We start from the raw sequence: 22534 nt of genomic DNA, 5'->3' as shown, positions 1-22534 counted from the left end.
TTTCAAGTCTTCAATCAGTAAGGAATATAAAGACTCAATAAAATAAATGCTGTATGAAAACTTTTTATTAAATTTACAAGATATGATTTAATTTATTTAGTAGGAAAAAATTTCAAACCAGTCATATGGGTATTAAATAATAAGCTCATTGGTCTAGTTACCCATTTGATAATAACATTAATAGTTACACAATTCTCTTTTCAGGTTACATCATCGATTAATGAAAGGAGGAGCTCACCCCAAGAGAGTATTCACTGAAGTGGAAGGGGACTCAGATCGTGAGACATTTTATACCGTTCCAACTGCACTGATGCTTTTAAAAGCAACAAATGGTAAGAAATACAAATAAAATATTTTGAATAAGAATTTGTTCCGTAACCGAAATACAAACCACGCTATTTACAAAGGGTTATTACTTTTAGCGTAGCTGAAATGGCGAGCCATTAGAATTTAACGAGGGTGTATTACCCCCGCGCTAGTTAGCGGGGGGGTAGGGGAGTGGTAGCTAGCTACCCCTCCTCCCCCTCACACACAGGTGAATACTCACTTTCACTTTTGGCTCGGACTGTGACAGACGTCTCTGTCTTGGTCCTCGCTTGGCAGCCATTGTCTGTTTTGTCTTTACTTAATCGCTTACTTTTCTTTTACTCAATATATATGTAAACATGTTTTCATGTTTGTATATATATTTGAGTATAGAAATAAGTAAGTTTCCTTTTCAGATGTGTGTGTGTAGTGTACGATATCTACGTGGAGGCCTCGGCAGTTAGGCCACCACGGCCTAATTTTATGGGTTGCGATCGAGTTTGACTTATGTCTTTCTCTCTCTCTCTCTCTTGAGGTCGTTCACCCTTTTACTATGTTTTACTACGCCCTTGTAGCTTCCTTCCCGTGTGGGTGGGGTTGCTACGCCGTACATTTTGTCTCAATTAGTTTATGAATCTAATTGTAGTTGTTAATTTTTCAGCTTGTAGAACGATTCCTTTCGGGGTTTTCGTTTTTTCTTTAGTGTTCATTCATTTTTAAATTACATAATTACATAGTTACATAATTATAATTGTTATAATTCTGTTTTGGTTACAGCTCTCCTTCCGCGAGTGTAAGTGGTTGTGAGGGCACGTGCCTGTTGTGTAATTCTTGTTCCTTTTCCTCGGGATTCCTCTTCGGAGCCTTCCCGGGGGAATGAATGTGTACTAATATTATTTGTTTTATTTTTTTACAGTTACCGATCTAGTTCGTTTCTGTAATATAGCAACGGTGTGAGCTGTCTGGTTGAGTCCTGGGGATTCGGCTGTTGCTGCCTCCCCCCTTGTATTGTCGTCAGGGGCGTGTCTCCTTCTACTGGTAGTACTCCCGTGTCGACGGACAGCTCTCCAGTTCATTTTAGAACAGTCAGGAGGCTTGCCTCCTTGGGCGGATAACTTTCCTTCCGAGGGAAGTTTTTTCCTGTCCAGGCTTGAGCTTTTCCTCTTTTGGGGGGTTCTTCTCTTGCCTTTTTTTCGTGCGACTATGCTCTTGGTGCTGAGCGGTCGCACCTGCAGTTTCGCTCAAGGGGCTGGGCAACTGCAGGAGCTCCTCTTCGGAGGATTGCCCCTTTTAGGTCACTGGCTGACCAGTCTCTTCCACGAAGTGTTTCTCTTTCGTTCGCGAGAGAGTACACTCATAGAGACTCCTCTTCGGAGGTTTCTTCTGTTGCTGTTGCTGTTGGCCTCCCTCGCCGTAAGGCCCTCCGTCCGCCTCGTCGTAAGGGCCTCTCATCTCCCTATAAGGGTGCTTGAGGCGCCTTTTTGAATCTCCGTTTGCAGCCTACAACTTCTTTTTCTCGATCTTCCGTCTTGGTGCAGATGGACAGCAGTCTAATCTCGTCTTCCGACGGGCAACGGTCTTCCCGACGGACAACGGTCTTCCCGACGGACAGCGGTATTCCGACGGACATCAGTCTCCCGGCGGACAACGATCCCTTCGGGGCAAAGGGTTGCCCCCACGGGGGTTCTTCCCTTGCGTGTCAGGGTTTCCCTGCGCGCCCTTCTGTTCGTCAGCGCTCTCCTGTTCGTCAGCGCTTTCAAGATGATCTTCCCTGAGGTTCCTGTTACGTGCCCTGTGCGCCCACGTTCGCCCTCGCGATCTAGAACTTCGGTTCAGGTCGGGGTCAAGGACTCTTCTTCTTTGCGCAGGCTTCCACGCGTAGCCTTCTGCTCGTCAGCGATCATCAGCTCGTCAGCGATCATCAGCTCGCCAGCGATCGTCAGCTCGTCAGCGATCATCAGCTCGCCAGCGATCTCCGGATCGCCCACGTGTGTTACAGCTGGCACGCCAACGTTCTCCAACACTTCTGAAGGAACATGGTTCGCCAGCTACTAGCTCAACTGCGGATGCTGATCGCCATCGCGCGACCCTCAACTGCAGATGCTGATCGCCATCGCGCGACCCTCAACTGCGGATGCTGATCGCCATCGCGCGACCCTCAACTGCGGATGCTGATCGCCATCGCGCGACCCTCAACTGCGGATGCTGATCGCCATCGCGCGACCCTCCACTGCGGATGCTGATCGCCATCGCGCGACCCTCAACTGCGGATGCTGATCGCCATCGCGCGACCCTCAACTGCGGATGCTGATCGCCATCGCGCGACCCTCAACTGCGGATGCTGATCGCCATCGCGCGACCCTCAACTGCGGATGCTGATCGCCATCGCGCGACCCTCAACTGCGGATGCTGATCGCCATCGCGCGACCCTCAACTGCGGATGCTGATCGCCATCGCGCGACCCTCATTTACCTGCGCATGCTGCTCGCCATCGCACAACCCTGAACGATTGCCCGCTTACGCATGCTGCTCCTCATCGCACCACCCTGAACGATCGCCCTCCTGCAGATGCTGATCACCATCGCACCCTTTCACGCGATCATTCACCTGCGCATGCTGCTCGCCATCGCACAACCCTGAACGATTGCCCGCTTACGCATGCTGCTCCTCATCGCACAACCCTGAACGATCGCCCTCTTGCAGATGCTGATCACCATCGCACCCTTTCACGCGATCATTCACCTGCGCATGCTGCTCGCCATCGCACAACCCTGCACGATTGCCCGCTTACGCATGCTGCTCCTCATCGCACAACCCTGAACGATCGCCCTCTTGCGGATGCTGATCACCATCGCACCCTATCACGCGATCATTCACCTACACATGCTGCTCGCCATCGCTTACCGCCAGCGATCTTCTTCACCTACGCGGCAGCACGATCCCTCGCCGTCACGCCCATTCGCCTGCGCGCCCGCGCGATCGCTCGCCTGCGCGCCCGCGCGATCGCTCGCCTGCGCGCCCGCGCGATCGCTCGCCTGCGCGCCCGCGCGATCGCTCGCCTGCGCGCCCGCTCGCCTGCGCGCCCGCGCGACCGCTCGCCTGCGCGCCCGCGCGACCATTCGCCTTTGCGCGACCGTTCGCCCTCGCGCGACCATAGTTCGCGGCGAATTCCACAGCCGGTGGTAGCAGCAGGGACGCGTGCTCCTAGGCGGCACTCGGGATCACCTCCATCCAAGCACAGGTTGGTAGTGCAGGACGAAGACAGGTCAGTACAGCATTCTTCCCACCTTCTTTTCAGGCAGGAACCGTCGTGTCCTCTCCAAAGGATCGCCCGATCCCTTTCACCTTAGCGAGGATTTCGGACTCTGTGTCCTTGGAGCAGCAGACATGGTTTGATCCGCTGGCACGGGCGTTAATGAGGGTTATGAAACCAGCACTCACCGGCCAGGGTAACAAACCAGCGGCTGTCTCTCCTACGCTGAAGAGAAAGAGAGGAGTGGACTTCGTGGTGACTTCCCCCAGGGCGAAGTTGGTTCCCAAGAGGTCGGTCTCGAGGGTCCCCTCTCCTGCACGAGTACTCTCTCCTTCTCCCGCCCTGGAAGGATTTTTGGCGGGGGGGCTTTCCGTTGAAGATTTCTCCATCGGACAAGGGGTGACTGCTTACCTCTTCCTCTGGGAGCTTACCAGGTTCTTTCCCTCCTCGGTTACGGCCCGAGGTTTGGTTCAAGGAAGTTACAGGAAGATCAAGGGTACTTTCCTCCTCTCGAGCTCAGGCACCTTGGCCTTTCGTCGTTAAGTATCTACTTGCGGACAAGCTCGATGTTGTACCATCTGGACGCACTGACTGAAGGCTTCCTTCGGGTGTCTCATCTGTGGAGGTCAACGACCTCAGACACCCTTCCATCCTTGAGAAGAGTTTTGTCTTTGCCCAAGGACAGAGACTTAAACATCTGCTGTGCGGAGTAAATCGACTTCCGGTTTCACTCCTCCAAGGCGCTTTCTTCCAGACTCTGCAGGGCTCCAGCTCCCTTTTCTTTCAACCACGTCGGCCTAAGTTATCGGCTACGACAACTGGGACAAGGTGTCCAATTGCAGTTTCCTCCTGTCAGGAACAGATGGCACGGGAGACTCCCCCGGGGGGGCATAGTCCTAAAAGGAGTTCACGAACTCTAGGATTGCAGGTTTTTTCGCTGGGAGGATGCTTAAGGTTACTCATCCGAATGACAGCTTCCCGATGCCCATTCCCGCACAATCTCTGTGAGTAGCCAAGGATATCGCGCCTGCCGTCTCTGTCAGCGAATTCAGTGTCTCTGAACCTCTATGCCATAGCATCAGCAGAGTTGCCCGGTTGGGCAGAATGATCCATACCTTAGGCGAAGGTCTTCCTTAGGATCATCGACGGCTTCACCCCCGGCCCCCTCAGTCGATCCTTTCTTGTAAGGAAGGATCTGAGAGGGGATGTCCATAGTCGACCTCTCAGCCCTGATCAAGTTTGTCGAACAAACTTCGGCCAGCGTAGACCAGCAGAATCGATCAGACTGGTAACGAAGCGACAGGACTCCTTTAACCCTGGATCGGAAGGACGGGTACTTTCAGTTTCCATTCCATCCATCTTTCAGGGTGCTCGTCGAATTCAGCCTAAACTGCAAGTATTCCTGCTTATGATGCAGTGTGGCTATCCCGCCGTGGCATAGCAGGTTTGTTTCCCCAGAGAACTCTCCCTGCCTTCCTCTTGGCCGCTCAGGTGCAGACTTCCGCCTCCTCTGCTGTTTGGAGGGCTGGTCAACTCCGGTAGGCTCGGGTTTCGACCTTCTTCAGCGCCGGGAAAAGCTTCCGAATGCTGACCATGAGTGTGGGCTCATGGTATTTTGCTTGGAGCCTTCTCTTCCTCTGCCTCAACATCTGGAGTATCTGGCCATGATATTGAGTCAACCGCCTTACCACGTTGGAAACCCCGCTTCTCGTCCGTCCAGCGAGGTTAAGCAACGTCGGTACTTGGATGGGTGACCACCTGGGGACGCCAGATTCTGTTACCACATCCTCCGAGCCTTCCTTTCGGTTGACTGTGGCAAGACTGAGGAGAGTCGCAGTACCTGTTCTCAGTCAAGCAGAGTTTTCAGCCCTACCTTGGAACGTTTCCTAGTTCTTCTTTCCTCATTGACCCGTTTATAGTCCGAACGGTCGCCTCAGGATAAGTTCCATGTGGGGCGATCCAAGTTCCGGTGGCTTCAGGCAATGTTTAACCGGACTCCCTGGCCCTATGGGACCAGCGGAACTATTAAACCTGCAATGGGTGTTGACCTATGGAGCCTCTTGATGGTAGTGGATATTCTCGTCCTTTCCCCACATTCTTGATGCGGTTCTCGGACTCGTCAAAGGAAAGGGGGGGGGCATGTTCCGGTCCAGGCCTATGGTCAAGACCTGAAGGATACCTCTCCATCATTCAGGCAGGCTTAAGGGCCTTAGTCTGGCCCCTCTTCAGATCCTACCGCTCCTGCCAAGTCGCCCCGTTGCGTGTCGACTTCATGCTAACCAGCAGGGGACGCATTTTCACACCTTCACATCTTGCAGTAGAGATACCGGGATGATTGAGATTCTCTCAATTCCACCATCGGCTCTCTCATTCCAGGCAGGGGAATGTTTCTCTCAGACTATTCGAGCAGAGCCTCATAGAGAGAGTGTACCTAGGGGTCTTTGACCTTGGGTAACCAGCAAGTGCTGGTCTGGGGGACCTGATCGCGACAGCTTGGAACCTCAAGCTTCCGCTAGTTTTCCCCCCAGTCTCAGACCCCGAGACTCTGGCAAGATGCATTCCGGTGATGGTGGGACAACTTCGACGCCTGCGTCTTCCCTCCTTTTTGTCTGCGGACAATGGGTCTCAACAAAACCAGGTTGTCTGTCAACCTTTCAATGGGAGAGCTCCACTGGGACTATGCGCAGAACGGTTTCTGGACCCTCTGCTTCCCCTGACGGAACTCCCGGGAGAGCTTCTCCCACGGCGCAGACTACTCAAGCAACCACACTGCGACATCTCTCCCGAACCGGGGCGTCGCTTCGGCTTCATGCCTGGAGACACTACGCTTCCTCCTCTAGAAGAGACAACCCGCTACAGTCGCGGTACGGAGGTCGCGTCATCTGCGATAGTCATCCACAGGGGTCTCCCAGGCAAAGTGAAGAGTCTAAGGTGGTTGGTGCCGTGGGAGATATACCTCTTCCCGTGAGGCCTCTTCTCCAGCAATAACGGTCTTATTGCCTTTCGGCGGGAGGAAACTCCTTTCCGCTCTTGGCAATGAAGCCTGTCGCTCAGCCTTTCCCTGACCTTCAGGCTTAAAGGAATAACTTTTTCCTGCCCGCTGGATCTATCCTCGCTCATGCGAAGCTACGATCGTCCCTACCCTAGTCGGAGGAAGACCTCCAACTTGGAGCATGGCTCGGACTTTTAGTCCTTTAAGAGATCTTCTCAAGACCCTTTTACGACAGGCCTCGGATTGTATTCCGCCTTGGGTCTTCTGCTCACTCTGGCCACGGCCAGTGTGTAAGCAATCTTCTTGGTCTCTTACTACTCCCCCCCTTTCTAAGGAAGAGGGGAAGGCAACATTCAGGCTCGCTCCTGAGTTGTTGGCTAGACTCAGAATCTGAGGGTCCCGACCCTTCGGTCCGATTCATTCAAGATTTTGAGTCTCCATTCTGTGTCTGATGTCCCAAGACCTTCTCTTTCTTGCCAGTACAGGAATCGAGAGGTTAGCGCTGGGAACAGCTGCAGTTTGGCCTCAGTTGCAGCCGATTTGGGAACACAAGGAGGACATGGGGGGAGAGTCACCAGTATACCTCTTCAGCCCGGACTCAAGGACATTCATCTCGACCTGTCTTCAGACCCTCCCCCGTCACGTCGCCCTACAGCACGATGTTGGATACATCGCAACGTCCCTCGCCTTCGAGTAATACTACTCTGTGACGCAGGTGCTACAAGCTGGAGTCTGGAAGCGTCTGATGACCTTCGCAGCCCGCTTCCTGCAGGGCGTGACCCACAGGAGTCTCGATACGTTTTCTATCGCTCTGTGGTGGCTACACAACAGCTGGTCTAACCTCAGGCTCCTTTTTGGACAGGTAGCGGAAGGTTGAGGGCATTGTTATCAGGTTTTAGTCTGCATGAACGAAAGAAGTATGTCTGGCCCTTACTTCTTTCTTCATCATCCCCTCTACGGGGAAGCAGCATCCTGGTCTCTGCATAGCTGACCTCGAACCTCTGCAGGTAAACCATGCTTCCTTGTGTTCCGAGTATTGAGTCAATACTGTCGCGTCCCCCATACCCTGACGAGGTGGTATTGGGAACGTCCTAACCCAGAGTTCCTTCTGGAACTCCAGGTCAACTGCCTAAGACGGGTCACACTTCTTCCTTCACACACAAGCTTACGTAGGCCACATGGTTCCTTGCGGTGCAAGGAACTTGTGAGGTGCAGGGACTCCTTTTCTCGAGTGCGACTCACTCGGATTCTGAGTCCCCGGGTAAAGCCAAAGCCAGTATGGCTGGGGACTTTCCACCCTTCCTAAGGGATAAGTCACCCTTTGTAAATAGCGTGGTTTGTATTTCGGTTACGGAACAAATGACAAATTCGAAGATAATTTGTATTTTTCCTAACCATACAAACCTTAGCTATTTACACATATTTGCCCGCCAGCCCTGTCCCCCAAGACAAGTCCTACCTCTAAGTGAAAGTGAGTATTCACCTGTGTGTGAGGGGGAGGAGGGGTAGCTAGCTACCACTCCCCTACCCCCCCGCTAACTAGCGCGGGGGTAATACACCCTCGTTAAATTCTAATGGCTCGCCATTTCAGCTACGCTAAAAGTAATAACCCTTTGTAAATAGCTAAGGTTTGTATGGTTAGGAAAAATACAAATTATCTTCGAATTTGTCATATTTTAATACAAATGAACAAAGTATAAGAAATATTTTAACCCGACAAACCCAACAATCATAATTTGTCCAATTCAAAATGGACAAATCTTTAATCCTTGAAAATGGAATTGAAAGAGCAAGAGTTGCTTAAAGTGGCTGTTCACGTGTATCCGACTCATTCTTAGTTAGTACCTGCCATCCATCCTCCTTTTTATTTGTTTCTTACTTGGGTTAATATAGAAAGAAATTTCTTTTAAGCTTGCATCGCCATTTTAGACGAGATTAATTTTTATTCCAGATAAACTTACTGATTTTCATTATATAATTAAACTGTCTGTTGTGCTTTTCACCCGCAAAGATACAAGTCGAGTGGATTTCTTCCTGTAAGCATTTTATTTTGATGTTTTACAGAATAGATTTTCTTTAACAGATGTTAAGTTATCTGATATCAGTGTGTTTTGATATAGAAATGGCTGTACGATGTTATTATCGTTGATTTACTAACAAGTAAATCAGCGGTTATTTACATGGTATCTTGGCTCTGTATTCATTTAGCCTTTTTCTTCATTCGTGTAAATTTTGTACTGTATAGAGTATCATTTCTAATGATTGCACGACGAGATAGATTTTAAAAAAGGGATTTTGACGAAGGAAAAATCTATTTCTGGGCGAGAGACCTGTGCCGCCCATTGAAATACTCCTAGAGCACTATTTCTAAGGAATATAAGTGCTATATATTACCAGAGAAAAAAAGCATAGGAATGCCAGGTTGAACCCAGCTCGCTCTCCTATATAAGGTGTCGGTATAAAATACTGGGGCGTGATAATTCACAACCAGAGGTCTCGCACTATTTAGATATCTCCTCTTCAAAATCCCCGCCACAGCGAGGTGCCGATCAACACTACTACCTCTAACCCAACCCACGCCAGTGACGTCACTCCTTTATAGCACTTGTTGTTATTAAGTCCAACATGTTTTTTCTCGTGTTTACCTTGGATTTATCATTATTTTATAATCGATGGCCGATTCCCATGATACCCCATCGAAGTTAAGTACAGTAGGTCCTCGGGTTACGACGGTCCCGACTTACGCGGTTTCGCCGTTACGAACGCGCCCCATAAAAATATAAAAATAATATTAAGCGTCGTTCCGTCTTACACCGTTAGCGTCGTAAGCGACGTAAACAATTGCGAACTAGTTTCTAGCGCGCGGTGGATGAATACGCTTTGCGGTGGTTGTGGGCGAGGAAGACGGCGTCGCTCAGTTCCACTCATACGCCATTTTTGGTTGTGATTGCCTGTTCTTTCTCTCACGTGTTTGATCGTTTTTTTTAACTTTTTGCCCTTCATTATGGCTCCAAAGCGCAAGGCAGATTCTTCTGATGGTAGTGCATCGAAGAAAAGGAAGGCCATCACCATGGAAGTGAAATTAGACATTATTAAGCGGTCTAAAAACGGTGAAACGCCAACGAACATTGGCCGATCGCTTGGCCTTAGCCGTTCGACCGTGGCTACTATCCTTAAAGATAAGGAGCGCATTGTTGAACACGTAAAAGGATCTGCTCCAATGAAAGCAACAGTGATAACGAAACAGCGTAGTGGTTTAATTATCGAAATGGAAAGGTTATTAGTGCTTTGGTTGGAAGATCAAAATCAACGGCGTATTCCAGTGAGCTTAATGGTTATTCAAGAGAAGGCTAAAAGGTTGTTTGAAGCGTTGAAAAAAGAAAGGTGGGGAGAAAGTGAAAGTGAAGAGTTTTCGGCTAGTAGGGGTTGGTTTATGCGATTTAAGGCTCGGGCCAATTACCATAATCTTAAAGTGCAAGGTGAAGCTGCTAGTGGGGATGAGAAAGCAGCAAGTGAATTTCCTAAAGCGTTGGCTGAGATAATTAGGGAGGGGGGTTATTCTGCTTATCAGGTGTTCAATGCGGATGAGACAGGTTTATTCTGGAAGCGCATGCCTAACCGCACGTACATAGCAAAGGAGGAGAAGTCAGCACCCGGTCATAAAGCAGGCAAGGAGAGGCTAACTTTAATTCATGTGGTAAGGAATTGTTTTCTTTTTTTATTGATATTTACTTTAATTCATGTGGTAAGGAATTGTTTTCTCTTTCTAATATTGTTTTTATGTCATTTGATACATTTTATTATAGTACAGTATACAGTAATACTTTACAGTACAGTACAGTACGTATATTTATGGTGTTCCGACTTACACGGAAATTCGGGTTACACCGCATCTTAAGAACGGATCAGCGTCGTAACCCGAGGACCCCCTGTACTTTATCCATGAGTTTTAGCGAGATTGGGCAGTGTAACCTCTGTTTTTATTAATTGAGAAGTGTTTATATATGAACGGCGTCCCCGTTCTTACCGTTCATGGTTCGGCTCTGCCCTTTTTCTCGTTAGTTCGTCCGTCATTAATATTTGTTCGAACTTTTAGGAGTTTTTTCCTTACATTTATATAGTACACCGTCTTTATGCTTTCATCTAGCATTACAGTAATTTTATGTTATCCTATGATATCAGTGTTAGCGTTTCATCAAGGAGTAGGTTATGTTGGTATGCCTGCATTCGTGCATGTTGGTGGATTGCGTCACCTTTGAGATTGTTTCGCTAGTTCTAGGAAGACGACCATCTCACTTATTATTATTAAACCTTTTAGTTTTATTACGCTCCACCTAGTTTTACATTTGGTTCGAGTGGGACTCTCGCGTTGTTTTTACTGTTCGATCTACCGCTTCAGTAACTAGGTTGGTACCCCTGCTTTTTATCTGCTGATGGTGTCATGCTTCCTCCCCTACCACTCGCCCGAGTCCCTCTCTCGCCATATTATTTCTGAATGCCTAACCTTACTTACGTGATTTCGCTTTTAATTCATTAATTATGTTTATGTATTTGTGCATTGATATTATATTATTGCTTTACTCCGTTATGATCATATTTTTGGGTTTTCAATATTAAACTTACCCGATAATCATGTAGCTGTCAACTCCGTTGCCCGACAGAATTCTACGGAAGGGATACGCCAGAGATCGCTATACAAGAGGGGGGTGTACTCACAAGCGCCACCTGTGGCCAGGTACTGCAGTACTTCTTGTTGACACCACTTCAATTTTTCCTCTGTCGTGCCTCCGGCTAGACCTACATGGATACGCTGTTGATTCTGGAGTTTTTTGCTCACGATTTGGTGATGTATTTGCTCTAGAGTTTAGCTTTCGCTATTCAGGAAGTTTTATCATTAGCTTAGCTAGCTTTTGGAATTATTTTGATTAATTATGGTGACGAAGAGAGTATGAACTCTCTTTCACTTTTAAATGGCCGACCCTTCCCTTAGACGGAAGTGTTGGTGTCTAAGAGAGTATAGCCTCTCTTTCTTAATTTTGCTTAACAAAAGTTATAGATTTATTTTATATCTCTCCGCCTTTTATAGGCCTCTTCGATTAACTTCCTTTTATTATAAACTTATTAAAATTAATTTTTATATTTGTTTATATTCGACCTTTCCTAATAGTAGGCGGTCTTTTCTTGGTACCGAAGTTAATTAACATTGAGCCCGTCATTTCGGTTTTACCTGTTAACATATTTTGCTATTTTAATGTTTTTGAAAGAATTTCTTTGATAGTCTCGTACTGTTTTCAAAGTTGAACTAACGTTTTGTTTTGTCTCTGCAGTTGTTGACGTTCAGAACGTTCACCTTGCGCTCTATCGTTACGATAGAGAGAGAATTTTCACGGTGTCACGTTGCAGTAAGAGTAACCGTTTCTAGCGTTTTGTTCATTCTTTCTTAGCTTAATGGTTTTAATTCTAATAAAGGAACCTTTTATTTGGGAAATATTTCAGTTTTTTTCCCTTAACAATAATATGTTTTACCGATATATATGATTGGGCTCTTCTCTCAGGTTCTAAGTCAAGAGAGAGAGAGAGAGAGAGAGATAGAGATGGAGGGAGAGAGAGCTGGATAAACGTTTCGTTCAAGCGAGTAACGTTGTTATCGTTTTTGCTCTTCTCCCTAGTCTCTTTAGGGGAAGAAGGTAAACGTTTCTAGAGTTTTATTCTTGTTCTCAAGCTTTATGCGGTGAGAGATTTTAAACGTAGTTTATTTGATCTAGTGTTTAGTCTCTTTCCAGCCACTGAATTATTTATCTTTCATTAGATTTTTCTGTTACATTGTAATTCTGTTTTTGCAATTACTAGCTTTTAAGGAAGGATAGAATTGCGTGTTTCAGGTTCTTACCACTTAAAGTTTCGAGTTCAGTGAAATAAGTGCAAACAGAAAATCTAAAGTGATAAGTGATTAGCGCAAAGTGTGTCAGTGTTGTGCGTGAGGGTACTTCTGTGCGTGCCAGTCGTCCTCCCAGTCCGGGACCTCTTGCAAGCTCCCAAGCCCAGGGGAGAAGCAATGTCGAAGGGCAAAAGGGTTCGGCAGGCCTTGATCGGCGCACAGAAGTATCCTCGGTGGTTGCGGGCGTGTCTAACAGAGACCGTCACTCCCACCCGCAGACGATTGAGCCCGTATTTTGCTCGTCTGCAGAAGAAATGTCAGAGAAAACGCTGGACTCAGGTCTCAAGACCTCTTAAACGTAGAGTCCAGACCTCACTGCCAGGCGTACGAAGAGAGTGCTACAACCTGGATGCAGTCATTGGATTAGCTCTGACTCTCCGCTGTCATCAGGTGACTGCACACCTCCTAAGAGAGGTAAGGCGATGCCTCAACAGGCCTCATCTTCTGTTAAGGCTTTGCCTCAACAGACCTTAGCGTCTGCTGACCCCAAAATGACTTTGCTGCAGTCCATGCAGTCTCAGCTTGCGGTCTTAATGCGAGAGTTTCAGGCTGAGAAGGTTACACCTCCTCCTGCGAGCGCTCCGCCTCACCGCAGTTCAGTCTGCCAGGCGTACGAAGTTGAGGTTCCTCAGGCTACCTTACCGCGTTCTGAGTTGCCTGTTTCCAGCGGTGTGCAGCAACCTCAACCTTCCTTAAGACAACCTCAACAATGGGAGCAGGAGTCTTATGCCTTACTTCCTCTTGCGGATAGACCATCGAGGCAACAACCTCTTCCATCCATGAGGCAGCCACCTCAGCTCTCGCTGCAGCGACCTCAACTCTCCTCAAGGCGAGAGCCTCAACTCTTGAGGCTAGCACCTCAGGAACCTCAACTCGCGAGACAGGAACTGCGTTCTGCGCAGCCACTACCTCAACTCTCGCAGCTCACACCTCAGGAACCTCAACTCGCTCCTCAGGAACCTGCTACTGCGCATCCGCAACCCTTGCAGCAAGCGCAACGCTCGAGACAGGAAGCTCATGCTATGAGTCAGCCACCTCAACGCATGCATCTGCCACTTTCTCCTCAACTTGAGCCTCTTCCCATTCAACTTTGAATAACAAATGACAATAATAACACCTCATTACTTTCATAACTTGCATTTGTAATCATATACACGTATGCCTACACAAACATTATGATAATGGAGGTTATTCGTATTACTTAATAAAAAAAATATATATATTCCTTGCAATATATTTTTAACAAAATCGCAAAATATGGCAAAAATATCTTCAAAACAAATGAATCATGAGTTATGAATGTAATGTAAATATTATGTTGATATTAAAACCCCATGCAAGCATGCATGAAATAATGCAGTGTTGCCAACAGGGCGAGTTTCCCTTTCCTGAGGTGAAGTAGATTATAGTACGTATATTTAGTGCAGCTTTATTCTACGATTATCATGCCGGCTATCATTCATCAACAAAACAGTCTAAATCAATTCCCTCGGCACGTGCACTTTCAATGGACAGTAATGCGATATTACTCAATCTAGCACTGGTCATGGAATTTCTGAGAAATGTTACACGCCATGCAACATGCTCTGCTTACCTTACAGCATGCTCTACATACAGCATGCTCTGCATACCTTACCGCATGCTTCTCAGTCACACATCTTTGGTTGTTGCCAACTCACTAGACTGTCAAGCAGTTTCATAACGTTGCCTTCTAGTCTGCTGCTTTTGCACCAGTGAAACCCTCACTGAGAGAACTTAGCTTTTCTCGGATATGGTCCCTGTAGATGAGAAAGTGTTTTTCTCCCTCCTTCTGATATTCCCTTGAGGACTCTGTCATTTGGAGAGGAGCCTTTAGCTGCGTAGCCTCCTATGGACTTTTATTTAAGCATAACATGCTTCCAGGGAAGGTAATGGTTCCACTTCAGTCGCTAACCCCGTCTGTTACCACACCTGCTCCCTTAGACCTTGAGCTGTGTTGCAAGACATGCAGTCCAAGCTTAGTCCTTGTTAGAGGATTTTTTGTTTACGGAGTCGGTGTGTCACTGGGAAGACGTTCAACAACCAGCAGAAGTGACTTGTTGTGACGCAGTGCGGCAACCTCAGCAACCCGATAAGGAGTTGTCTGTACGACCCAGACAGTCTAGACAGCTTCGGGTTGTCACTGTACTTCCTCGCTTCCCCATGGTTGACAGTTCACAGACTGTGCAGCAGTACCATGATCTTGTGTCCGGCTCCGTCAGACGACTGGCTTTTAAGAGCTCCCACAAGTCGTCGCTGTCTGGAGATTCTCAGATGGACTATGGATCTGACCAAGGAACTGGGCCTCCTGGTCAATTTTGAGGAGTCTCAACTCGTCCCATCCCAGACCATTGTCTACCTGGGTATGGATCTTCTGAGTCGAGCTTTTCGGGCTTTTCCGTCGGCCCCAAGGATCTTCCAAGCCCTAGAATGCATCCAGAGCATGCTGAGAAGGAACCGATGCTCAGTCAGGTAGTGGATGAGTCTAACAGGGACACTTTCATCGCTGGCCCTGTTCATCGTGTTAGGGAGACTCCACCTCCCCCCCCCTTCAGTATCATCTAGCTGCTCACTGGATAAAGGACATGACGCTAGAGACGGTCTCAGTTCCTGTTTCCGAAGAGAGGAGGTCTTCTCTCGCGTGGTGTAAGAACAGCTTTCTTCTCAAGGAAGTCTACCTTTGGCTGTTCAGAAACCCGACCGCCGTCTCCTCTCGGACGCATCAGACACGGGCTGGGGTGCGACTTTGGACGGACAGGAATGCTCGGGAACATGGAATCAGGAGCAAAGGACACTTCACATCAATTGCAAGGAGTTGTTGGCGGTTCTTCTGGCCTTGATAAACTTCAAGTCCCTCCAGCTTAACAAGGTGGTGGAGGTGGACTCTGACAACACCACAGCCCTGGCTTACATCTTCAAGCAGGGAGGGACTCTTTCGTGGAAGTTGTTCTAGATCGCAAGGGACCTCCTCATCTGGTCAAAAGATCGAAAGCTCACGCGGCTAACGAGGTTCATTCAGGGCGGTATGAATGTCATGGCAGATCGCCTCAGCCGGAAGGGTCAGGTCATCCCCACAGAGTGGACCCTTCACAAGAATGTTTGCAGCAGACTTTGGGCCCTGTGGGGTCAGCCAACCATAGATCTGTTCGCTACCTCGATAACCTAGAGACTCCTGTTGTATTGTTCTCCGATTCCAGACCCAGCAGCAGTTCACGTGGATGCTTTTCTGCTGGATTGGTCCCATCTCGACCTGTATGCATTCCCGCCGTTCAAGATTGTCAACAGGGTACTTCAGAAGTTCTCCTCTCGCAAAGGGACACGGCTGACGTTGGTTGGCTCCGCTCTGGCCCGCGAGAGAATGGTTCATAGAGGTACTGCAATGGCTGGTCGACATTCCCAGGACTCTTCCTCTAGGAGTGAACCTTCTACGTCAACCTCACGTAAAGAAGGTACACCCAAACCTCCACGCTCTTCGTCTGACTGCCTTCAGACCTTCGAAAGACTCTCAAGAGCTAGGGGCTTTTCGAAGGAGGCAGCCAGAGCGATTGCCAGAGCAAGGAGAACATCCACTCTCAGAATCTATCAGTCTCAAGGGGAAGTCTTCCGTAGCTGGTACAAGACCAATGCATTTTCCTCAACCAGTACCACTGTAACCCAGATTGCTGACTTCCTGTTACATCTAAGGAAAGTAAGATCCCTTTCAGCTCCAACGATCAAGGGTTACAGAAGTATGTTGGCAGCGGTTTTCCGCCACAGAGGCTTGGATCTTTCCACCAACAAAGATCTACAGGACCTCCCTAGGTCTTTTGAGACCTCAAAGGAACGTCGGTTGTCCACTCCAGGCTGGAATCTAGACGTGGTCCTAAGGTTCCTTATGTCATCAAGATTTGAACCTCTCCAATCAGCCTCTTTTTAGGACCTCACATTAAAAAAACTTTTCCTCGTGTGCTTGACAACAGCTAAAAGAGTAAGTGAGATCCACGCCTTCAGCAGGATCATTGTTTTCACATCTGAAACGGCTACATGTTCCTTGCAGCTCAGTTTTTGCTAAACGAGCTTCCTTCACGTCCTTGGCCTAAGTCGTTCGAGATCCCAAGCCTGTCCAACTTGGTGGGGAATGAACTGGAGAGAGTACTTTGCCCAGTTAGAGCTCTTAGGTACTATCTAAAAAGGTCTTACCCTTTACGAGGACAATCAGAAGCCTTATGGTGTGCTATCAAGAAACCTTCTTTTCCAAGGTCTAAGAACTCAGTTTCTTACTTTCAGGCTTCTGATTAGGGAAGCACTTTCTCATCTGAAGGAAGAAGACCTTGCTACACATGAAGTGGGAGCTGTGGCTACTTCAGTGGCCTTCAAACAGAACCGTTCTCTGCAGAGTGTTATGGATGCAACCTATTGGAGAAGCAAGTCAGTGTTCGCACCATTCTATCTCAAAGATGTCCAGTCTCTTTACGAGTACTGCTACACCCTGGGACCATTCGTAGCAACGAATGCAGTAGTAGGCGAGGGCTCAGCCACTACATTCCCATAATCCCATAACCTTTTAACCTTTCTCTTGAATACTTTTTATGGGTTGTACGGTCGGCTAAGAAGCCTTCCACATCCTTGTTGATTTGGCGGGTGGTCAATTCTTTCTTGAGAAGCGCCGAGGTTAAAGGTTGTGATGAGGTCCTTTAGTATGGGTTGCAGCCCTATATACTTTAGCTCCTTAGAGTTGTTCAGCCTCCTAAGAGGAACGCTGCGCTCAGTAAGGAAGACGAACTTATTAAAGGCAGAGTAATGGTTCAAGTCGACTTCCTTACCAGGTACTTATTATTTCATTGTTATTTTGAATAACTGATTATATGAAATACGGGATACTTAGCTATCTTATAGTCATGTACACTGGTTTTCACCCACCTCCCTGGGTGTGAATCAGCTACATGATTATCGGGTAAGTTTAATATTGAAAAATGTTATTTTCATTAGTAAAATAAATTTTTGAATATACTTACCCGATAATCATGATTTAATTGACCCACCCTTCCTCCCCATAGAGAACCAGTGGACAGAGGAAAAATTGAAGTGGTGTCAACAAGAAGTACTGCAGTACCTGGCCACAGGTGGCGCTTGTGAGTACACCCCCCTCTTGTATAGCGATCGCTGGCGTATCCCTTCCGTAGAATTCTGTCGGGCAACGGAGTTGACAGCTACATGATTATCGGGTAAGTATATTCAAAAATTTATTTTACTAATGAAAATAACATATTTTCATGTCATGTTGAGGGGATCTCCAGTTGGTAGCCCTGTCTACCACTACGCACTGGTGATTCCCCGGTTCCATTCCCCCCCACAGGTTGGGGAGGCTATTCCATCCCCCCCCTCCTCCAGTGTACACCCTTCCTCTCACTCGATGGTTGTTGGTTATGACATACGGGTCAAGTATGCTTGTTCCTCAGTCTTCCCTCAACGTTCCGACATATTGAGGACTGAGTGTACCCACGGGGTGTGACTTGGTCTCATTCATTCATACCGGGCGGTTTCGTCTCCCCCCCTCCCGTCGCCCCGATTGGCCATCGGTCGGGGGAGGGGGAGGGCCGGGACCACCGGGGACTATCACACGTGATTAGTCGGTATGACTGCACCTTGGTGTAACTTTTGCTTTTAGCTATGGTTGTAAGAATGAGCACTTATATTAGGAGTGTCCCCACCTACGGTACCTCCTGCTATTATCGTCCGCATAGGACTTATTAATATCCCATATCATTATATTATATTCTACATGAATCATTACCTTCGTCCCGGTACCTCCGGTTGGGTAGTGGGGGTTCCATTGGCTCCCCCCCGCGCTCTCCCGTGGTACCCTCCCGTCATCAGACATCGGAGCCTCCGGGCTCTTAAATACAAGATCTGTTGACACTGACACAGTTTTGATTAATATCCTCCCTCCGGGAGCCCTATTCAATTACAGACATTAGTTTTAGATCATAACTGGAGTTTTCTATTTATGTATTTTAAGGATGTATCTTAGGTTACTTTAAGTTTACTTTAAGTTACTTTAAGTTTACTTTAAGTTTACTTTACCAACCCTGTTCCCCGGCCCCGGGGGCCCCGGAACTAGTTATGATTATATTTATTCATCACTGTTTTTTGCATCCTTTTTCATCCCTTTTTATTTTTATACCTCCCTGGTAATGACGGGATGGTATATTCCTCGCTATGACAATATTATTTCATTGATAATCTTAACTTATTTCGGAATTGTTTCAACAATGTCTGTTAATTTTTATAATTTTTTCCCCGGTTACTATACCGGTTCGAAATTTTGTTCATAGCCTTTTATCCCGATTTCATATCGGTCTATTTTAAGAATCCGGAACACCCGGATCTTTTTAGGTTATTAACCTATTATGGGATACTCACGTATCTGTATTTTATTCTTTGCTTCCCAAGTAGTGACGGGATAGTGTATTTCAAGCTATGACAATATTATTTCATTGATAACCTTAACTTATTACGGGATTGTTCTAACAATGTTAGTTTATTTATAAGTTTTTCCCCGGTTACTAAACCGGTCCTAGAGTTGTTCATAGCCTTTTGTCCCGGTTTTATATCGGTCTACTTTAAGAACCCGGAACACCCGGACCCTTTTAGGTTACTAACCTATTATGGGACACTCACGTATCTTTATTTTATTCTATACTTCCCAAGTAGCAACGGGATAGTATATTTCTCGCTATGACAATATTTTTTCATTGATAATCTTAACTTATTATGGAATTGTTTTAACAAAGTCAGTTAATTTATGATAAGTTTTTCCCCGGTTACTGTACCGATCTGAAATTTTGTTCATAGTCTTTTGTCCCGATTTCATATTGGTCTAATCCAAGAATTCGGAGCATCCGGATCTCTTTAGGTTACTGACCTGCTATGGGATACTTATGTATCTTTATGTTATTCTATACTTCCCCAGTACCGACGGGATAGTATATTTCGCGCTATGACAATATTTCATTGATAATCTTCACCTTTTATGGAATTATTTTGTCAATGTCAGTTAATTTATGAAAAGTTTTCTCCCCGGTTATTATACCGGTCCGAAATTTTTTTCATAGCCTTTTGTCCCGGTTTCATACCGGTCTATTTTAAGAATTCGGAACACCCGGATCTTTTTGGGTTACTACCCTACTATGGGACACTGTAGGTGCCCCTGTCGTTACTATCTATAATTATAACTTCGGATATAATATTTTGGGATTTTCATTTTATTTCCTTTGTGATTGATCGATTTAAACATTTATTCTCGATCTATTTATTTTACATTCCCAACGGAGTTACCTTGTTCATTAGTAACGATATACCCTCTTTCGGAGCTCGCAGTCTTCCATGACTTCTACCTTGGCGACTCTTTAGATCTGGGTTGGCGGGTTTGCCTGGAGTGTCAGGGCAAATAGACCCTGTGTCTCTTCCTTTTAGGGTTTTCAAGGAAGCACGTGGCTGATGTCGGGCCACGTCCCGTTGTCCCTAAAGTTAAAGCTACCTGCCAGCCCCTACCAAAGACTCACAGGTCTTCCAAATCACCAAACCAGTTAAGACTTCTCTTGGGTCGAGAGCGAAGCCCGGCCTGAAACCTACGACCCCGGAGGCTCCCTTCTATCCGGCAGCCCTTTCAAGATTGATGCATGGCCTCTCGTGGCATGGTTAGTTTCAACCTGACCTTTCATTAGAAGAGGCCAGCGACCGATCCCAGGGATGAGGTAGAAATTTATTTCTATTTGAACACGATGTTGTGCTGATATTTATCCATATATATACATATATATATAATTTACGGACCTCTTGGCTCTGTATTCATTTAGCCTTTTTCTTCATTCGTGTAAATTTTGTACTGTATAGAGTATCATTTCTAATGATTGCACGACGAGATAGATTTTAAAAATACAGTAATCTGTATTTTTCCTGGCTATGCAAACTTGAATCCTTTAAAATAGGAAATGTCCTAAGAGGACGTTAAATGAATGTCTTATTCAATAATGAGGTAATTTACTACAGGTGATGAGCAAAAGTGAATAGCCCCCGACTCTTGCTGTCAAAGACAACTTTTGATATTCAGCTTAACCCCTTTACCCCCATGGACGTACCAGTACGTCCTTGCAAAAAAATGCTATAAAATTTTTTTTCATATTTTTGATAATTTTTTGAGAAAATTCAGGCATTTTCCAAGAGAATGAGACCAATCTGACCTCTCTATGACAAAAAATTAAGGCTGTTCGAGCAATTTAAAAAAAATTTACTGCAAAATGTGCTGGGGAAAAAATAACCCCTTAGGGGTTAAGGGTTGGAAATTTCCAAAGAGCTGGGTGTAAAAGGGTTAAGACTGAGAGGAGGTAATTGAGGTGGAAAATTGAACAATAAAGGACTTAGGTTTGTCTCTATATCTATATACCAAGGCACTTCCCCCAATTTTGGGGGGTAGCCGACACCAACAATGAAACAAAACAAAAAGGGGACCTCTACTCTCTTATGTTCCTTCAGCCTAATCAGGGACCCAACCGAGTTCAGCTGGTACTGCTAGGGTGCCACAGCCCAACCTCCCACATTTCCACCACAGATGAAGCTTCATAATGCTGACTCCCCTACTGCTGCTACCTCCGCGGTCATCTAAGGCCCCGGAGGAAGCAGCAGGGCCTACTGGAACTGCGTCACAATCGCTCGCCATTCATTCCTATTTCTAGCACGCTCTCTTGCCTCTCTCACATCTATCCTCCTATCACCCAGAGCTTTCTTCACACCATCCATCCACCCAAACCTTGGCCTTCCTCTTGTACTTCTCCCATCAACTCTTGCATTCATCACCTTCTTTAGCAGACAACCATTTTCCATTCTCTCAACATGGCCAAACCACCTCAACACATTCATATCCACTCTAGCCGCTAACTCATTTCTTACACCCGTTCTCTCCCTCACTACTTCGTTCCTAACCCTATCTACTCGAGATACACCAGCCATACTCCTCAGACACTTCATCTCAAACACATTCAATTTCCGTCTCTCCATCACTTTCATTCCCCACGACTCCGATCCATACATCACAGTTGGTACAATCACTTTCTCATACAGAACTCTCTTTACATTCATGCCCAACCCTCTATTTTTTACTACTCCCTTAACTGCCCCCAACACTTTGCAACCTTCATTCACTCTCTGACATACATCTGCTTCCACTCCACCATTTGCTGCAACAATAGACCCCAAGTACTTAAACTGATCCACCTCCTCAAGTAACTCTCCATTCAACATGACATTCAACCTTGCACCACCTTCCCTTCTCGTACATCTCATAACCTTACTCTTACCCACATTAACTCTCAACTTCCTTCTCTCACACACCCTTCCAAATTCTGTCACTAGTCGGTCAAGCTTCTCTTCTGTGTCTGCTACCAGTACAGTATCATCCGCAAACAACAACTGATTTACCTCCCATTCATGGTCATTCTCGCCTACCAGTTTTAATCCTCGTCCAAGCACTCGAGCATTCACCTCTCTCACCACTCCATCAACATACAAGTTAAACAACCACGGCGACATCACACATCCCTGTCTCAGCCCCACTCTCACCGGAAACCAATCACTCACTTCATTTCCTATTCTAACACATGCTTTACTACCTTTGTATAAACTTTTCACTGCTTGCAACAACCTTCCACCAACTCCATATAACCTCATCACATCCCACATTGCTTCCCTATCAACTCTATCATATGCTTTCTCCAGATCCATAAACGCAACATACACCTCCTTACCTTTTGCTAAATATTTCTCGCATATCTGCCTAACTGTAAAAATCTGATTCATACAACCCCTACCTCTTCTAAAACCACCCTGTACTTCCAAGATTGCATTCTCTGTTTTATCCTTAATCCTATTAATCAGTACTCTACCATACACTTTTCCAACTACACTCAACAAACTAATACCTCTTGAATTACAATACAATTTTTTATATCACTGACAAAGAGTGCCAACATGGGTTTTTGTATTTACATGT

At 46.6% G+C, this 22534-nt stretch overlaps 1 protein-coding gene across 1 annotated transcript in view; it reads left to right on the top strand.

Moving 5' to 3' along the window:
* Positions 1–22534, top strand: part of LOC137650167 (cap-specific mRNA (nucleoside-2'-O-)-methyltransferase 1-like) — a 98166-nt gene that overhangs the window by 66407 nt on the left and 9225 nt on the right. The window contains exon 15 of the mRNA XM_068383333.1: positions 205–332. Within this exon, the coding sequence (XP_068239434.1) occupies positions 205–332 (128 nt within the window). The remainder of the gene's footprint in view (positions 1–204; positions 333–22534) is intronic.

The sequence above is a fragment of the Palaemon carinicauda genome, chromosome 11 (genome assembly GCF_036898095.1).
Source record: "Palaemon carinicauda isolate YSFRI2023 chromosome 11, ASM3689809v2, whole genome shotgun sequence".
Taxonomy (NCBI): domain Eukaryota; kingdom Metazoa; phylum Arthropoda; class Malacostraca; order Decapoda; family Palaemonidae; genus Palaemon; species Palaemon carinicauda.
This window is presented reverse-complemented; position numbering and strand designations above follow the sequence as displayed.